This window comes from Mustela erminea, chromosome 21, assembly GCF_009829155.1.
Source record: "Mustela erminea isolate mMusErm1 chromosome 21, mMusErm1.Pri, whole genome shotgun sequence".
NCBI classification, from domain to species: Eukaryota; Metazoa; Chordata; class Mammalia; order Carnivora; family Mustelidae; genus Mustela; species Mustela erminea.
In genome coordinates, this window is record NC_045634.1 from 11,154,555 (window position 1) to 11,174,702 (window position 20,148).

The 20,148-nt window shown below is 37.9% G+C and overlaps 1 protein-coding gene across 2 annotated transcripts in view; it reads right to left on the reverse strand.

The window, feature by feature from the left end:
* NRG1 (neuregulin 1) overlaps nucleotides 1–20,148 on the reverse strand; it is a 1,102,231-nt gene that overhangs the window by 142,440 nt on the left and 939,643 nt on the right. The window contains exon 5 of one of the 2 annotated variants that reach the window (XM_032328748.1): nucleotides 19,514–19,564. The exons of the other annotated variant lie outside the window; for it this stretch is intronic. Coding sequence (XP_032184639.1) covers nucleotides 19,514–19,564 — 51 coding nt within the window. The remainder of the gene's footprint in view (nucleotides 1–19,513; nucleotides 19,565–20,148) is intronic. 2 annotated transcript variants of the gene reach the window in all.

A 20,148-nucleotide genomic window follows, 5' to 3' on the forward strand; every position in this document is an offset into this window, starting at 1 on the left:
GAAGCTGTTGCTAATGGAGTGAAATTCTGAAATATGATGCCTAGAAAATCCCAGGTCCAAATATGATGACTCATTTCAGCAAGACCTGTATTCTGTTTGTTGGCATAATGCGTCACTTACATATTCCTTAAAAGACTGTAATAAAACACATATTACTAGGCAGAGTGGGATATGCAGGAATAAAATGCACGCATGTATGCAACTTACCTGAAAGGGCATCAAAAGTAAAAGTGGTTGGACAGGTGAGCACTGGGGGGCGCCTGGGATCAAGCCCCACATCAGGCTCTCTGCTTAGCAGGGAGCCTGCTTCCTCCTCTCTCTCTGCCTGCCTCTCTGCCTACTTGTGATCTCTGTCTGTCTGTCAAATAAATAAATAAATAAATAAATAAATAAAATCTTTAAAAAATAAATAAATTTAAAAAATAAAAAAATTTTTAAAATGAGCACTGGATTAAGCAAATTACAGCAAACGTTACCTGTAAAATCTAGACAATGGGGGCGCCTGGGTGGCTCAGTGGGTTAAGCCGCTGCCTTCGGCTCAGGTCATGATCTCAGGGTCCTGGGATCGAGTCCCGCATCGGGCTCTCTGCTCAGCAGGGAGCCTGCTTCCCTCTCTCTCTCTGCCTGCCTCTCCATCTACTTGTGATTTCTCTCTGTCAAATAAATACATAAAAAATCTTAAAAATAAAAATCTAGACAATGGGCATAACTTGTTTGCAATGCATTCAACTTTTGCGAATGTTTGAAAATTCCGTAATAAAATGCTGGAAAAAAAATTTTGGAATATTTTTTCATGGCTATTTCTGGCCAGTACATATGATAGAGAGCCCGCCTTCATACACCATAGTAAGTTTATTACAAAAACTCCACACACATTAGCCCGCGCTTGCTGACCTCCCTTCCTCCGCTGTATGTACTCTCCACGCCCCCCTCCCCTTCCCACTCTTACCTTGAGATATGGATTTCTAAAATGAAGCTCACAATTATATCAAAAATACAAGATTCCTATCACTTTAATTCTTATCTAACGGCCATGAAGTCTCTTTATATAAACAGACCATTAGTTGCTGCAGAAAATCTAAACGCTTTTCCTGACCCCTCCCCCATACCATTTATTTGCCGAGAAGGGATTTTTCTTAATGCGGTCCTACTGTCACTGGGGGACTGGGACATCTATGAATAATGCGAAGAGGGAGGTTGTGAAGTTCACGTTACTGACGATCAGAAAGGTTAGACACTGAGTGTCACGTCATTTTGCTGGAAAAACAGAAATAGAATCCCTTAATTGTGGATGATACTTGCTTCCTGAACATATCTTTTTCAACGGCCAGATGAAATGGTCAGGGGACACTCTAAGGCCAAGGGCTCTGATGTGGAGGGTGAGCGTCTGGGCCACTGTATTTCCCACCCAGTTATTCATACAGATATTTTATAAAACTGTTAAATATTTATGATGTAGTACAAAGCCCCTCTAAAAGCATCTGTATTTAACTAAATCATGTCGGTGACAGCAAGAGGCACGCAGAGTAATTTCACCTAGCAGCAAAGTACTTCTTTTACATATCACTGTCTGCCGCGCAGAGAGTTTCAACCATATGCTGTTTCTACCCCCCACGTACCTCCCATAAGAAGGAAAAGGCTTTTAAGGAGGCTTCTCAAGTGAAACATAAATCTTCTGAAGAGTTTCTCAAACATTCTTCCCTGTGGCTTTGGTAGGACCTGTCACTAGGGAGGAGGCTAAGAACCCATTCTCAGCTTAGGTCTCCTGCAGCCCGGGTTACATACCTGGATTTAACCCAGTATTTATTTCTATCATGTCCTTCTGAACATTTACTGGGGCAGTCTATCACTGACTATTTCCGAGGCATCCAAAAAGTTAAATACAGAAGGGTATCCAAAAGGTAACTATGTACACCTGGTTCCCCCCCCATTCTTCTCTTTCACCCACAAAAAGACACCGAGGAAAAAGTTTTTGATGACTACACCTAAAATTCAACTATTGGTAATCATTCAGAGGCTTAAAACCAAAGAATCTATTGAGATAAATACCACTATTTAAACAGTTTTCCAAGGTCCCTAAGCTTTTGGTGATGCAAATGAACAGTAGAGAGAAGTTGCTGAAATTAGAAAGAAAAAAAAAAAAAAGAATGCAACGAGTAGGTAAGACATTTTTAGGCATTTCCAGGCTCAGAGCTAGTTGTACTCCTGGAGGCAGAAGGTTTAAAATAACCTATAGCTGAGAAAAAAGATGGGCTGGATGGGTACAAAAATAATTATTTTAGTGAAATGTATGCTGTCAAAAACTCAAGAGCTAAATGCCTGAGTTGCCCGACTCGAAATGAAGTGATATTACTGTAATCCAGCCCACATACAGCAACTGATTAGGAAATTTTTGCTGTTCAGCATTTAAACTAACTTCATTTCACAGTCTGGAAGGTAAAAATGGAAAAACCTCAAGATGACCTGCTTTTCAAAAGCAGCAGATTTCAGATTTTGAGGCCGTCATATTATATATGATCAAAAATAGCTACCATTTCTAAAGACCAAAGATGCACATTCACTTATCCTGCTCTCTAACTGCCCATCCATCCAAAAAATGTTCACTAAGTGGTTGGATCTGTCCTAGGCATTGTGCTGGAGTTTACAGATGTGGCGGCAGGAAGGGAAAAGACGTTCCAGCTCTAGGCTCTTTCTTCTCTGAAGTAGAAAGTGGGGTTATCTGCTGACAGGGAAGGCATGATTCAAATCTTGAGAGTGATAGGTCCAAGTCTCCCCATAAAAACAGAACAGAAAGCTGACTCTGAAAAACAGAGGCAGGAGAGGCATCATTGCAAATTATATATGCATCTATCCTACCTTATTGATCATCTTTGCTATCGGGATCCTTATTTCTCCTCTTGAGAATTACATTTTGAAAGTGCACCCGCGGAAGAAGACTTAAACAAAAAGGTCATCCATAACAGAAGAAATAACTTTTCTGCTGAGCCCTACTGTTTTTGCACCCAAGAAAAGGAAGGAGAACAAACATGATAATGACACGGATTTACTCCTCAGGTCAGGGCACTTTCTTCCAACAATAGAATTTAATTTGCAACTTTAGGTGGTCACTTGATCATGCTGTGTGGCTGCATTCTGGCCATGATGAAAGCAAGCCACTTAAATGGTATTGCTAGTGGGTACATGAGTCAAAAAGCTTTAATATACTAAACAGTGTGATACCCCTCTGTGGCATATTTCTTTTACTATGAACATGATCACTGAGAGGAAGACATGCCATGCCGTAAACTCGCAGTTTTAGCAGGAAAATTTAATTTCTTTTGATTGTTTTTTACTTCAAGAAATGGAATTAGTATTTGAAAAAATTGTGCAATTACAGCAAGTTCAAAATTATTCATATTAAAGTGAAAAGGGAAGGAGGTTTCATCTTCAGTTAATGCTACTTCTGCTACAGGCTTTACATGTACTTTTAAAAAAAATGTGTGCCTTTTGTCAGTTTTTCCAGATACAATCTAGGTTCATCTTATCTGTCTCACCTTTGGCAACTTTGCTTAGTAAGTGCCTATTACATCCCAGGTCCTACTTAAGACTATGAGAATAAGAGGAAGACTGCAATGGCTCCTGCTTCCATGTTGTTACATTCTAAGGGAGAACCCAGTTTTCCTAATCCCAGTCTAGCACAAATGCAAACACTTCAGAAGTGGGAGTCTATGTTTTCTCATGGATTCTATTCGTATGGTAGACATTTTGGAAACATTGTTTATTGTACATGCATGTCTAAGTATCTGAGATTTTTCCTCACTCAGTATCCAGTTACGAAAATATTTCCTTCTGACAATGTTTTGTTTTGAATAATGATAGGAGAATGCTGAGATTTGACTCAGAAAGCACTATGCCTAAGCAGGAAGACTTTGAAAGTACTGGACAATTAGAGGCATATAAACATGATCCAACTATTTCTATCCTCAGTATCCATCAAAACAAAGCATCTATCAAAACACACTAGCTGGAGCAGTTATTTGGTGATGAGTTTTTTTTTTTTTTTTTTTAGATGTTATTGAGTTGTTTTTGGTGGGTGGATTAAAATACAGAAATCGAATAAAATACTAATAGATCTTATTATTATCTTCTTGGTGAACTGAAGACTTCCCATTTACTGACAATGACAACACACAGTTTTAAAACGTTAGCCAAATTTTCTGAATCATTAAGGAAATGTTTTAATTTCACAGAAATCCTGACATTTCAAAGTAGGAAAAAACTGTATTCAAAATCAAAGAGAAAAAAATTATACTACATACAGATATGGGTCTGATGATTTAATTTAAAAATTGGCTGGTTGCAGAAACCAGTTTAATCAATAAGGAAATTCAACATGGTTCAAAGAAGTAAGTATTAAACATTTTGGCTAAGATTAGTTCTAATAACTAGCTAGGCTCTGCAAAATCCCTGACATGCTAAAAGCTAAAGATGACCAAAATAAGTGTCACTATTAGTTGTAAGTCATCATATTCATAAGTACATGAGCCATTCAGATTTAAACTGATCATAATTAAAGAAACTGACAATAAAACGAAGGGGATTAACATCCTTTCTCCACTCGAAACATGATTTTTTTCTTCTTTCAATTAATTCTGATGAAAATATACAAGGCTCTCGAGCACCCTGCTCCTCATTCAACATCTGTATCAATTTTGATTTTTTTCAGTCACACAACAATTTTAATGCTTAACTGTCATTCTGTGGATGTTCAGTGATGGCGTGCCCAATAAGGCAAAGGAGATGTACTGGGGTGGCACTTGCTTACTTTACATTAACATTGTCTGAAGCTGCCATTGTAAAGAACCTTGCTAAAGAAGTTTCACTTTTAAAAGTTGGGTTCTCTTATTTAAATACTAGTATCTCTATTGCTTAAAGTAAAACATTAATTTTTATTAAGGTTTTATTTATTTATTTGAGAGACAGAACACGATCCAGAGAGGACAAGCAGGAGGAGCAACAGTGGGGGGGTGGGGAGAAGCAGACTTCCCACCAAGCAGGGAGCCCAATGGGGGACTCAATCCCAGGATCCTGCGATCATGACCCGGGCTGAAGGCAGACCCTTAACCAACTGAGCCACCCAGGCGCCCCGTAAAACATTAATTTTTAACGTAAGTTTATAAACACTTTGAAGTTAGAAGTATGATATATATTACTTACTTTGCTATTAACTCATTATCATAGCATTTTTCCTCCTTCATTCTAAATCGGTAACTGGAACATTACGTATTATCTTTAACCCATATCTCACTATTGTTTTTAAGAGTAAGTGTGTGCACACCCAAAAAGTAAATGGATTGTGCGCAGATTAAAAGGGGTTTTAAAAATAAGTAAATTGGATCTAATTATGGGCAACAGAGTTTCAAAAGGTCCTAGGTGAACATTAGCACTTTCCATGTTGAATTTAAGATGCAGTTTAGCCAGCAAAGACATTATTTTTATATATCATGTTTATGTCTACTATAAATATCCTAAGCATTCCATTAGCATTAACCCAGTGATTAATGCATGTATGATGGAGTCAGGTTCTAATCAGTGATAACAACTGCCTACAACTATTTCCCCAACTGTTCATCTCCCCACTCGTACCCTGACTAACAAAGACATGCCTACCAAAGTCTAAGGGTTCATGTAGTTACAGGAAACCAGATGCATTATTTATAAGGATGCAGAGGCTAGAAAGTTCGACTATGTCGCTTACCCCAGCAGTAGTAGGCTCTAAGCTATTGGCAATAGGAAGCTTGCCAGTGCATTAGAAGATGAGATAAAGGGAACTCTGCCAAATAAAATAGCTAAGTAATAACAAATGTTAAAGAAGAGCCTTGGGGGTTGGAAGGGAGTCCTGAGCTCAGGGCTGAAGCACAATTCAGATCATCAAGCTTCTGCAGTCAATGCAGAAAGAAGAGTTGTAATCCCAATTAATTCCTTTGTGTCTTATCTTTCTCGAGTGCATTCTTTTTTTTTTTTTTTTTTAATGTTACTACAGTATCTGTATACAAATGAGAAAAATTACAACTGGTATAAAATAGGTCTGGTGCACAGTATCAGACTGGAAGCTCACGGATTATTCATCGTGTGCTTGTGCTGTCCACCCTGTTTAGAAATCCAGATCACTGTTTGAATGATCCAGGACAAACTGGTATTTTCTCCCTTTGATTTCAAAGAAAAAAGAAGCCCAACCATGAAAAAGCCACAATTTCTTACTCTTCATGTGTTCCAAACTGATATATTGCTATAGACAGACACCTGTCATGGCTTTAAGTAGATTCTGAGAGAGTGCCATTCAAGTTTCATTTTCTGTTTAATCACCATCAGTCACTTGGAATTTACACCACATTGCAACAAAAGGCTGCATGCTTTAAATGTTAATAGCAGCAGGAGATGAGAATGCCATCTTGCCCAGGGAAGCAAAAAAACCCTAAAAACTGACAAAATAAGTCAATCTAAACACAAAAAAGAAAACTGACTGTAAAGATTATTAGAACCAAATAACCTTCTACATCAATCTGAAATTTAAGCAAAAAGCTATGATTTTTATTCTGCATCTCAAAATTGATCTGAAAATTGCCAAATCGCCATCGGAATGAAGGATGAGGAAGCTGAAGCTACAGATCACGTTCTGTTTGTTTCTTATGACCCGAGTTTCAGATATTTAATGCACCCACCTTTTAACAACCATAATGTGCTCATCATTCTCTCTCCATCGCAAAGTATGTGTGTACTAGAGGTTCATGGTATTCCTTCTAAGTGACCCAAGTACTAAACGAATATAATTTGTTACCTAAAACTTTCTAGTTTTAATTTTGTTATCATAGTAAATGTGTATATATATTTCTATAGTTTGCTCAGGAACCTTGATTCCTAGAACTGATTTGGTCCAAGCAATCAAGTTAGAGAAAAAGAGTATTTTCAAAAGTAGCTGCAATGATCACATGCCCTTTAGAGTAAGAGGTCACAAGAGAGGGGGCGGCTGGGGGGCATAGTCAGTTAAGCATCCAACTCCCGGTTCTGGCTCAGGTCATGATGCCAGGGTGGTGAGATCGAGACCCATGTGGGACTCTGCATTCAGTGTCGAGTCTGCTTAGGACTGTCTCGCTCTCTGCCCCTCCTCCCACTCTCTCTCTCTCTCAAAATAAATAAATAAATCTTTAAAAAATAAAAAAAGAGATCACAAGAGGAGCCCTCTGAGGGTTCTCCTTTCACCCTCTACAATTGGGAAGTGAAAAGAGCACAGGAGGCAGAGTCAGAGGGGCTAGAAAGCTAGAAAGCAACCTTGCTTCTGCCACCACCTGTAATACAACCTTGACAGACACTGACTTGTCTGAGCCTCTTAGTTTCCTTATTTATATAATGGGACTAATACATATTTATTCTCAGATGAAAGTAACTGACATGTGATAGGTGCTCACTAAAAGATATTATTACTACTTTATTATTAATAATAAAAGAAAAATCAACCTTATTAACTATGGTGGCATTCTCTTACTCCCAAAGAAATGACTCTTCAGCACCACAGAGAGGAACAGCGACCAACTAGTTACTATATATACACGTTTGCAGATAATTTGTAATAATTCCATTTAAAGTGGAACAGATTGTTATAAATCACCATGTAAATAAATATTTATCTAAAAATGAAGAAACTTTCCAGATATAGAAACAAGAAAAAAAAATTTTAAATAGAAGCAAACTGTGAAATACTTCTCAAGATGTTAAAAATTCTCTAATATTATTTAAGCCACTGTTATTTTTTTAGACTTTGATTTACAAATGTTTAAATATGTTTTGTGATTTAAGATTTAGATGGCTTTCCTATAATTACATGCATGTACAAGTTTAAAAATTATACTAATCTAACTAAAAAAAAAGGAACACCTCACTGTTCATTTTTATATTCATTTAATTAATAATTCCTGGAAACAGCACAGTGATAAGCTATGGGAGTGAACACAAAAATATGCCCAAATTCCTTTCTTCTGCCCCTTACATTCTGGCTTGGGAACTGATGTGCACATTGTGTCAATAACAAGTGCCAAGCTTGTTCTGAAGCAAGAGCTATGAGACAAGCAGAAGAATATCCCTGGGGGTTGGAAGATAATCTAACATCTTGTTAAATAAAAAAAATAATAAAGAGTTTGCTTTCTTCCTTGATTAGACAAAGATTTTTTTTTAAACAATTTCAGAGCATCATTTAAATAAAATATACCCAGGTCTGTACTGTACTTCTCCTGCAAAAGGACAGAGGTGAGTTATGACATTTTGAAAATTATTGAGACTATTGCTGGTCCTCTTCTTCATGAAAAACCTCTCCACTAGAAGCTTCTCTTAGACTTACTCCTCAATGCACCTTGTACATAAATGGTCACAGCCAATGTTCTAGAAACTCTGGAAGAATAAGCAGAAGTTTTATTAAAATACTTGTTTCTCTATGTATACATGTACTGGATGTCAGGCTTCATTTTTATTTTCACTAAGCTGAACAGTTTTAAACCTCAGGGCTCTTCACCTGCACTGTAAACATGTTTTTAAAGGTTCCAGTAAATCCCTTATGTGCCCCCTAGTCACCTATATCCTTCCTAAAGCTTATCTTGCTTTCACACACAGTCTCATTTGCACATACATGGCAATTCTGCAGTCCCCATAATCTGTTCATTCTAAAACATACCAAAGAACTCTTTGTATTGTTTATTTATTTATTTTGCAGATAACTTGAGGATCAAGCCTGAACAAGACGCATTTCTGCTTTGGAGTATTAGTGATGTGAAAATAAGAACCTGCCATGAGGACAGCAGAGAAAAAAAAATCCATCTGGATCAACTAAAGAGAAATGCACAAAATTTGTAAAAAATCCATTATGGCCACATAAATAATTTTCTGTCAGATATGTGTAAGGCTATTTCTCTCTTCATATTTCCTCACATCACATCTTAGAAAAATATCCTGGCTGACAAGGTGCCTTCTGCCTGAAATAGTTCATCACTGGTGGACCATGTTAGATTTTACAACTGTTTTTAAGTAAATACAGCAACTTCTTCTTACAGCTTTGTAGACTAAGTATTAAAGTAACAATGATCTGTTCTCCAAGTTACACTATCTGTGAATAGCATGGATTTTTATAGGTTGATTAAATAGCTAGATCTCTAAATTAAAATGAAGAACAACATTTATATAAAACATTATAAAATAACATTTAATATATTTCCTTTTGCGGATTCTTTTTCTGAATATATCTTAATTCTCACATGAGAAATGTGTAGTTGAAAACTCAATCAAATGACACAGAAGCTTCTTGTCAATCACTCCTTTCAATAAATAAATTTTTAGAAATCAAGAGAGGAAAAATCATAAAGGAATATGTTGCTTTTCAATATTTAGTCATTTTAATTGATTTACTTTATTATTTTAATTTACTTTATGTATCACTAAGTTATAATGTAATTAGACATATGTTTTCAAATACAGTAGTAGTAGTCCAAATTTGGGTCAATTCTATGGACTTTAGAAAAGAAAAACAAAAAAACCCAAGTTTTGCCTAATGAAAATAAAACTGTTCAAGAAACTTCAACCTTAGGGGCACCTGGGTGGCTCAGTGGGTTAAGCCTCTGCCTTCGGCTCAGGTCATAGTCCCAGTGTCCTGGGATCGAGCCCTGCATCAGGCTCTCTGCTCAGCAGGGAGTTTGCTTCCCCCTCTCTCTCTGCCTACTTGTGATCTCTCTGTCTGTCAAATAAATAAATAAAATCTTTTTTTTTTTTTTTAAAAAGAAGGAAACTTCAACCTTTCCATATTACATTTCCAGGTAACCTAATCAAAAATGTCTCTTTGAATATCTTGTAAATCCATCTATGTATCATGGGTAAGGTTCTGAAAATAAACAGTAATTCAATTTATCAAAATGTGATTATGCTCATCTAAAATTTCCAGTTAAGTTTCTAAATCCTTTAAAATCTCCCCAAACTACCTTCAAAATTCTACTTAGTACAAAGTACTTTCTGATTCCTCTTACCGTTACTCGGCCTTTTACTTTTAACAGTAGGTCACAGATTATCATTTTTCTTAAATAGGATAAATATCAGAATTCTGATTCCTTTGTAAAATTATTGAGCTTTAAATATGAAGAAGAAACAATTGGCTACTTTTTTAAAAAAAGAGAGAACACAGTAAAAACAAAAAATCATTATTCAACTCTTTTCTTTTAAATCACATGCCACAAAATGGATTAAGTGTATTCTATCTTAAGCAATATTATTTTAAAAAGCAACTTAAGTCTGTCCCCCATATTCTACTTTGTATCACGAGATGTATCATTTATACACAATTAACCCAATTAACTACAATTAACCTTTCTACCTTACTGCAAACTACTTCAGCCCAAGGACCACTCTTGTGCATCTCGCCCAACCCATCCCCCTTCAGGAAATACACATCACCTTTCTTAGCACCATTCCTAGCATCGTGCTGCAGTACTGTGGGGGGTAGATGATTAACTATTTGCTTATCTTAATCAGAAAATGAGAAAGTTCTCGGTGATCTAAGCCTCAAATAGCAAAACTTTCAGTTTTACACTTGCCCTTTAACCTTAGCTGTCACTTGGCCTATCCTGATCTGGTTTTTACTATTCCGACTATTGAAATGAAAAGAGTAATAGCTCCAAATTTTTTAAATTTATCTATTTATTTATTTTTCTCTTTTTTCTTTTTTTTTTTTTCCTCCAAATTCCTTTTAAAAATTAAAAGCAAGACTGATGATATTTTTTCATCACGGCCAATAAAAGTCCTGCAGTATTTAACAAAACCTGTCTCTGTCTCTCTTTTCCCCTCACACCCTCTCAGTGTCTCTCTCCTTGTCACATTTGGTTAAAAAGATTTAATTTATTTATTTGACAGAGAGAGAAAGAGAAAGACAGAGACAGGGACAGAGATAGTGAGAGAGACTACAAACTGAGCAGGGAACCTGACGCAGGACCCTGGGATCACGACCTGAGCCGAAGGCAGATGCTTGACAGACTGAGCCACCCAGGCGCTCCTCTCCTTGTGACATTTTTATAAAAGCCTGATAGTTACTGAAGAAATGACTCTGGAATACCTAAGCAACGAACAAAATGATAACTCACATATAATGAACAACTTCAGCCTAACCACCGAATCTCTGAATTAGAGATAGTTACGGACTTGAACAGAGATGAGCATACGTTTAAACTAAAACCCACTCTGGCCCATATAATTGGTTTTTTAAGATTTTGCTGACTTCTGGTAGACTGAGAGATAAAATGAAAAGTGCCACTCCAACGGTCCTTTGACGATTAGTTGAACTATCGATACACAGCACCTTTATTAAAAAAAAATGATTTAAATAATCAAGCACCTCATATGCTAGAGGCATTATAATAAGAGTAGGGCAGAGAATAGCCCGATCTGCCTACAGATGAACTAGTGGAGACATTACTTCCTCTAGGGTTCAGCGGTGATACCTAGGAGGCTGGTAAAGCCTCAGAAAGGGTGATTTCGCACTTCAGCAAGACCTGCGGACTTTTCTGTGCAATATGAAATGGAATGGGCTAAGCATGCTTCTTTTCCTTCTCTTACTGTTAGAAGGAAGGAAGGAAGATGTAGTTACTCTGGTGAAAGAAGCTAGTAATTTGTCAAAGTCTACTTAAGCACAGATTTTTTTAAATAAAAGAATCTCCATGAAGCAGACTTTGTTTTTTAACTCCAAAGTCAGAACATTTTACAGATTTCAAAAATGCTTCCCATGTATTCTAACTTGAAAACTGTAGCTCATTAAAAAAAAATTTTTTTTTCTACTTTCTTCAGAAAAGCATTAAGTTTCTGGATTAAAAAAAAAAAAAGAAGGTATTTTAATTATGATTATACAGTCAACTCGTAGGTTCTAATGAAGACTCCTTCAAGGTATTTCAACTGTCTTCAGTTTCCTAACTCATTTTCTTTAAAATTTCTGCTCTAATCTTGTCTGCCCAATTGAACAATGTTCAGTAACATCTATTTTTAATTTTCCTTTAAAATTCTTTGTGAGAGCGGTGCCTGGGTGGCTCAGTTGTTAAGCCTCTGCCTTCAGCTCAGGTTAGGATCCCAGGGTCCTGGGATTGAGCCCCTCATTGGGCTCCCTGATCATCGGGAAGCCTGTTTCTCCCTCTCCCACTCCCCCTGCTTGTGTTCCCTCTTTTACTGTGTCTCTCTCTGTCAAATAAATAGATACATAAAATCTTAAAAAAAAAAAAAATCCCGGTGAGATACCTATTTCCTGAGTCTTCTCAAGTTGTCTGCTCATCAGCAACAGAGGATGGTGCTGGTTTTGCCTGTCTGGCCCACTTTGCCTTTCTTTAGATACAAAATCCTCCCCTTTGTAATGAACCTAAACCCTGCAGTTCTCATGGGGCTGACCTCATCTGCCTCAGGGACCCAAACACACACAGCAGGGGATATCTGACCCCATGCCCTGTCCAACGGAAGTCATTAATCTCCTGGATACAGTAATGATTTTAGGGGTAGGCACAGGACACAGGTAGAGCCAATCACATTCTTCCTTAAATTCTTCCTCAAGTTCTGCTGTGCGGATAAGGAGTAAACTTTCTCTTCTTTTTAGACCATGAGCTGAGGGGTTACAGGCTTAGAGAGACCAGCAGTTATCTCCTTGTCAGGCAGAGAAAGCCCACTAGGAGTGAAGCTAACATCTGCGGAGAAACAAAGCGTAAAGACCGAGAAGCCATTCCCTTACGCGACTGAGGCTCTGGATCCAACTGGACCAGTTATGGAAACCAACATACGCTCTTTATATGTAGGCCCTTTGGAGTTAAATTTCTACAGCTGGTAATTGATAAACTCTTAAATCTGCATGCCCCTATTTCTTTTTGTGCTGCAGCTTTATCATGTCATTCCCCATCCCTTCCTCTAGCTTTTTCTCCCCTCTCCAGGGAGAGAGCGGTTTCCTAGGGGACCCCCGATCTAATTCAGAGGCGTCCAGTCCCATCTTCCAATTTCTCAGATCCCTAGATAACTTGAAAAAAAAAAAAGAAAGAAAGAAAACCACCAAGTTCGGCATAAGTAAATTTACCAAAATCTTGCTAGCTTTGTCCTTCCAGATGCTTTCTTGATATACACCCATTTCTACTCCCTTGCCTCCAACTCACATTTAAGAAATTAAAACTCTTCTTATCTAATCCATTCCACTGTTCTATTCCAAATGATTAAAAACACTCAGTAAAGTTTTTACTACTCTGAAAACAGAAAAAATAAAGGCGTCCTCCCGTCTTCCAGCTGATATGCAAAAAGACTGATGAAATTTTTTTTTAATGTTAAAGAGAATATTCCAGTAAAAACCTCCCCAACGAATAAAATACAGAGAAATAATTGCTCCAGGTCTGATAATTTTCCACTAATGAATAACTCTGTCATACAAAGAATTTTCAGGATTTGAGATATCATGCACTAAATTAAATAGTACTTAGTCTGGAATAAGGCAACATATCTATCCCAAACATAAACTACCACCAAGAGTATGTCTGTTTTATGAAGATCAGAGTCCCATTAGCACAATGGCTCTAACAGTATTCCCATCTCTGCAAAATAGCATATTTGGAAATACATGACATCATTCTCAAAATAAGAAAACCGAACAGCAAGGTCACTGAAATAATTCTAGACCAACACTTCTGCCTCCTTTTTTTAAACTATTAAACCCTTGAATTGTGTTGCCATTAACTAAGAGCTCACCCATCCATTTCATTCCCTTCTAGTGTGTGGAAAGGGTATGACTTCAATAAAAGCTGGCTTTGGGATAACTGGGACTCATGTGATTTTATTCCTGGAGTCTTCATAAAAAAACTGCATCTTGATGTTTTTCTTTTCTTTTCTTTTTTTAAAGAAGGCCTTCCCTCAAACTAGCTGAATGACTCCCATAAGACTTTGTAAATAAAAGACCAAAACATTTGTTACCAGAAGATTCAGGTTTAAATTTCTCTTCCGCCACCTACTTACTTTTTTGAATCGGGACATGTCAGAATGCCTGAGCTTCAACCCGTTGGCTGACAAATGGGATAAAATCGAGGTCACGGAGTTCCTATGTGAATATATGACTCAATATAAAAAATAAGCCTTATAAAATATATAGTATGGTACAAATATCAGTTATGTATGTTTACACATACACATACATGGTTTATTTCATGATTCAAAAGAGTAATTCGGTAAAGGTTAATTTCAACTGAATACCAAAGGTTAACTATACAATTCCATTGTAAGCTTGACCAAAAGTTTAAAAGTTATCTTGTCCAGTGATGGAATGCAGCGGGAGGCAGGAGTGACTTTAGAAAGGTCAAAGGCAGAGCTGAAGAACTGTATGACAGTTGCAGGTGGTGCTTTAAGAAAGAAGTAAGATACTGTCACTTACAAAATGAATGAATGACCACGAAGGCAGTAACTCGTCTGAACACAGCAATGGCTGTGACATACACCTCTGTCCTTTAGCTCCAAGTCACTTACTGTCCTAAAAAACTCTAAGTGTCTTTGCAATTAGAAAGATGGAAGTAATACTAGTTGGGCAATTTCCTTTTAAAATTATTCTCTTATTGCTCTATGATACATGGGAATCTGTCCTTCTCCGCAACAGACAGAGCCACCACACCCCGGAAAATGCCATGTTTATAGAAATCCGGAAACACAGTTTGCATTCAGTTAGAAGTCGTTCTCCAACAGTGACAGGACGGACTTCGTATTTTGCCACCAATAAAGATCTGAAATTGAAATGCCATTTTTTCCAGCAGAGAATCATTTAGCAGTTTCCTCTACCATTAAAGCAGGTAAGTGAGTTGCAGCTGAAGGAGGAATGTAAGAATCAGAGCTTTAAATCTCTCACAGAGGGACAGTGGACGTGGTCGAATCTAATCAATACTGATCACTGTGCTAGTCCCAAGTGAAAATGCTGTATCTCATTATAACAGAAATGTCTTGCAGACAAAAGACATTTTCCCCTTCACCCAGCTCTTTTAGGTGCCAAACTAAAGATTGCATTGTCCATTTCATTCAGAGATTTCTGGATCTCTGGATAAGTTCCTTTGAAATGCAGCCTTAGCTGAGAATATATAAAATTTTGAAGAGACACAGTGATTTCTTGGCTTGAAACTTTCAGCAGCATCATCTGGAATGCAAATAATTAACTTCTTTTCTCCTCCAAAAATACAGATAGTTTCCTATATTGTTCAAATGAGATGCAAGGCCTCCTCTGATGACCTTATTCTTTTCAGAGCTACATCAGGTTTTTATCTCTCCTGCAGATGGGGAGACCACCTAAAAGCAAAGCTGTGCTAAATGATTCACATTAATTTTCCCACATTAGGATTCCAATGTAGATTTGAGATAAACAGGATTATACGGACCTTGAAACTGAGTCTCAGGGAGGTTAGACAATTTGCCTAAGATTACCCAGTAATTAGATCACTGGTATTTAAACTTGCGAGCATGTGTCCACGCAAGGTGTGCATTCTGTCCATTTTACCTCACTGCTCAGCATGCGTTGATGTGTATAACACACAGATCACATGGGCTCAGCTGGTCCCAGGTCATGCACTTCCCTAAGCTACCATCCACACCTCCAATCCACTTTGTGTCACAGATTACTTTCCAGTCCATTCACAAGATCTCATTCCTTTTAATATTAAAGACTTTTTCCTTGAAGCAAAAAAACCCTCACATATCATGCAGAGCAAGCTAGTGGATTGCCTGGGTTTGAATTCTGCTTCTGTGACTTCAGATAAAATTTATCAGCCTTAACATCTGAAGAATGGATTAAGGTTTTATGAGAACCATTATGAGTCTCCATACAAATCACCTAACACAGTGCCAGGCACAAAGAAAGACTTCAACAGATGTTTGCCATTATTATTATTATTATTATGAACACTTACAACTATTTAAGACTGTTTTCCAGAAATTTTTTATTTTTTTCTAATTACTATTCATTAGACTTCATTTTGTTTCTCTCTTTTATACATTAAATTGGAATGGATGGTTCTTAATTCAGTAAAGTGACTGGTATTAACAATTGTACCTTTTTATAGCATTCAATAAAATCATAGGCAAAATAGGGTCATGGCAGCCGGCACTTCAGAGGGAAGTCATTACGGTTTGTTCTAAGCAATTCTTTTACTTTTTTGCTGATCCTACATAAAGGAGGAACAGGAGAGCCCTGCTAACCGTTTTGTAAAGTTCCCGTTCTTCTCCTTTTACAATAGCACTTACGCGTAACAGGACACTCATCTAGCAAATTACACGTTTCAAGTTACAGATGCCTCGTTTACCAAAACAAAGTAAATAAAATAAAGGCAAATAATGTTCACCTTTATCAGGAGATCATTATAGGAAACGTCTTGAACATTTCATAAATTAGCAACTCTAAAAATAGTGAGTGTACAATGCAAAGTTCAATCCCAGTTTCAAAAAAGAAAGAGCGAAAATCTTCCTTCCAAAGGGAAGGATCAGTACCTTTGGCATTTCATCAATATGTATGAAATGTTAGGAATCATAAACACAAAGGGGAAATAAATGATAAGGTATTTGTAAATGAAACAGAAATCCCTTAAAACCTCCAGTCAAGAACAACTGCTTTATTGTTACAGTGAGTTTTAAAGAATTGTTTAAAAGTTTAAGATTTCAGAAAACTATTTTAAAATACTTCTGATTCGTATTTGGTAACGTGAGAAAAATGCATCTGATACATTAAGTAGACTGAGGGAGAGTGGATAAACAGAAACCCAGAATGAAAAACACTGATAAGAAGAATGTATATTAAAATATTAGCAGGAGTATTTCAGATAGGTAGTTGGGCAATACTTATTCTCTTCTTTTTGTTTTTTTCTCTATCCCAACAGGAGATGCAGAGAGCTGAAGTAGAACTTCGAGGGTGGGCGTGGTCAGGCGAGGCTCTGGGGAGAAGCTGGATGCAGGGACAAAGGACAGACTCGGCATCCTTCGGGGCACAGGGTCAAGGGCATAACGTGACAGGGCTGAACCCCCTCAGGGTTTACTGAGCAGTGAGCTGCTCTCATCAACAGGACTGGGGCTGTTAGGGGCTGCTTTTGCACACAGGTGCGCCTCTTCTGCCTAATAAAGGGAAAAGTAACAGGATCGCCTGACCCCCGAGAGCACACGCACTCATCCCAATACACTACAGGTTTGCCGAATCCATAGACAGACTCTGCAAAATGTACACAGCAGACGACAGTGCCCGGACTTCCAAGAATGTGGCCCACACAGACGTGATTGCATTGCAAGAGCAGGGTTCGCTTCTCCCGCACGGGGATTTACCGGTGTCTCCTTTCTGGCGGAAACAAAGCGAAAAGGAACCTATTCTTCGACGCTGATTATTTCTGACCCGTGTGAATTTTCCCAAGGCCTTCGACTGTTATAGATCACTTGAATGTGTAACTCCCGCTTATGGCTATTTCTGCTGCCTCAAGTTTCCCCTTCGGCCTTTGCTAGATGGAGCTCTGTTGACGTCATGGACCCTGCACCGCGGAGCTCTGCAAAGGCTCCCTCTAGAAGGGAAGAGTGTCTCACGCTGCTCTCACGGCCCTCACCAAGACTGGACTCAGGATCTGGTCACTCTCGGTTCTACTTTCAAATTACAGTGTGTATTTTCATGAGATTAAGAAAATGTGTGCTTGAATCAATTCCACGGTGTTTCCTGAGAGCCCAGCCTGAACACGGAAGGGGGGAATGTATGAAAATGGCGCACTGAAATATTTTTACACGATATTAAAACACAAAGCCTTCTTTCTTAGCCTAAAACCTTTACCAAATATCAGGAACTAACTCTGCCGAGAGTTAGAGATCAGAGTCAGATTTCAAAATTATTTCTCTCTCAACAGTATTGCAATGAATACAAATGTAAACTGAGAGATTCATTTCAGTTCCCTGAAGCTCTGGAGAACCCAAAGAAGTATTTCTTCTATTCCAAAACTACTCGCATATGCTTAAGGATAGCATCCATCGCCCCGTTAACGATAGCAGGAGGGTTCCAATTACAAGAGTTTCAATAACTTTATTCAATGAATCATGCAGGGGAGAAACTGTTCCCAGACAAAATGCCAAAAAGAAAAATCTAGTATTTGCCCTTGTATAATAAACACTCAAAAATCTAAAACAAAGCTCAACATGATTCCTTAATGTGAGTTAGTTAAAAATCTATATAATTACACTAATCTTTCTATAAGTAGAATTAAGTAACAAATATCCCAAGCTCCCCAGAAGGGATTATCGTTTTAGACTATGTAATGAGTATCTTTAGAATACAGAAGAAGCCAATGTAGTTCTCTCTGGCATCTTATTTCCTGTTTGATCTCACTAGATTGATTCCATCAATCTAGTTAAATGATGCTTTATCTAGCTAAAATGTAGTCAAAACATCATACTTCATGCAATAAAAAATACGTTTACATTATATCGTTACAGTCCTGGTACTAACCCGAAGGAAAGGCTTTAGATTCAAACTGGATGTATTTAAACAGATGGACAAAACAACTGAAGTGGCTTAAAATACAGACCTTCCTGCCAGTGTTTCCTACCACACTGATAGCCAAAGGAAATTGTGCCCTCAACATGCTCCCCGGGTTGGAACAGAATAATCGGGAATATCTACTTATGGAAGAGCTTCTCAAACTGAGAAACAGCGTTAAATAAAGAGCTAAAATAAGGGAGAAGAAGACTGTAATTATAGGTTTTATTTTCAAGGTCTGATAAATTCCCCTGCTGGATATCAAAATTCAATTCAACGCTATTCACAATTCATAAGTATCAAAACTATTTTTACTAGTCCTTGCTAATTTCTTAAGTTCCCCTGACATGGCACAAAGCACCAATCAATCTAACAGTTGTAGAACTCCACAAGCACAAAGCACATTTCACATTAAACAGATGAAAACTAATCTGAGATCTTGCCTAGGGACTTGCTTTCAAACATTTTCATAATTAGTCACTTGCTATCGAATTTGAATTAAGGGCATCTATATATAGTTTCCTTACTCTATCACAGCAGACTTTGTATGAGAACTGGGGAGCTTTAGAATAGGCCCCAAACAGCTGGGTATCAGGGCTCAAGCAATTGCTAAAGGCAACAAGACACACTAAAAACAACGAACGATGTTCTCTATTGTTCACCCAGAACCAGGCCTCAGAGGCTCTGCAGTCATTTTTCAACATTCAAAGACACTACAGTATAACACCACCCCGTATGTGGTGTTTTCCCATGTCCATGTGTATCTTAGGGGGAGGGGATATCTAATCCCCCAGCCCCAATGCAAGCACAGCACGGGCCCATTCCCTTCCACGCAGCAAATCCCAGCCTGCTCCCAAACTTGATGTACAGTTGGTTCCTCAGCAAGGGTAGAGGAGAGACAGGAACACACCTCCAGAGGCAGATACTGTCTTGGGTTCAAAACTAGTAAATGGAATATTCAAATATACTTACATGAAGAAGTATTTGCTCCTTCTGTTGATACTGATATTCTAATGGGAGACTCTATAAAACAAAGAAGTGAAATGAGGCTTTATTGAGTCAGGCTCTTGCATTTTTACATCAGAAATGTGCCAGGCTCAGGGATCATCTGGAAAAAGAGGACTAGGAAACAGCGCAACCGAAAAGCTGAAGCATTTTTAAGTCAGAGGAAGATGTATGCAAAATTCAAAGATGGAGGACTCTATCCATAGTCCAAACCCAAGGGATGAACATGGAAATTAGTCCACCTGCAGAGAAACCCCACATACCAACTGGTGTAACTGGTGTATGAACTTCCTAGAAACATGACTCAACATGACTCTGAACAGAGCCACAGGACAGGAGAGATGGCCCATTCCTTCTCTCAAGTGTGGTCTTGATTTTCAGAAACATGAAACCAAAGAGAACAATTCCCATATTCAGAGAGAATGAAAGTCAACTTTCATGCGCAAAGGAAAAAAAAAAAAGAAGAAGAAGAATGAATCTGTTCTCAGGCACATGGTCTGCGTAGACACCCTGAGCAAACACAGGGCTGAAGAAAGTCCATGCAAGATCCACTGGAGCGGTACAGTAGGATCAACCAAAACATGCTCAACAAACTCGTAATA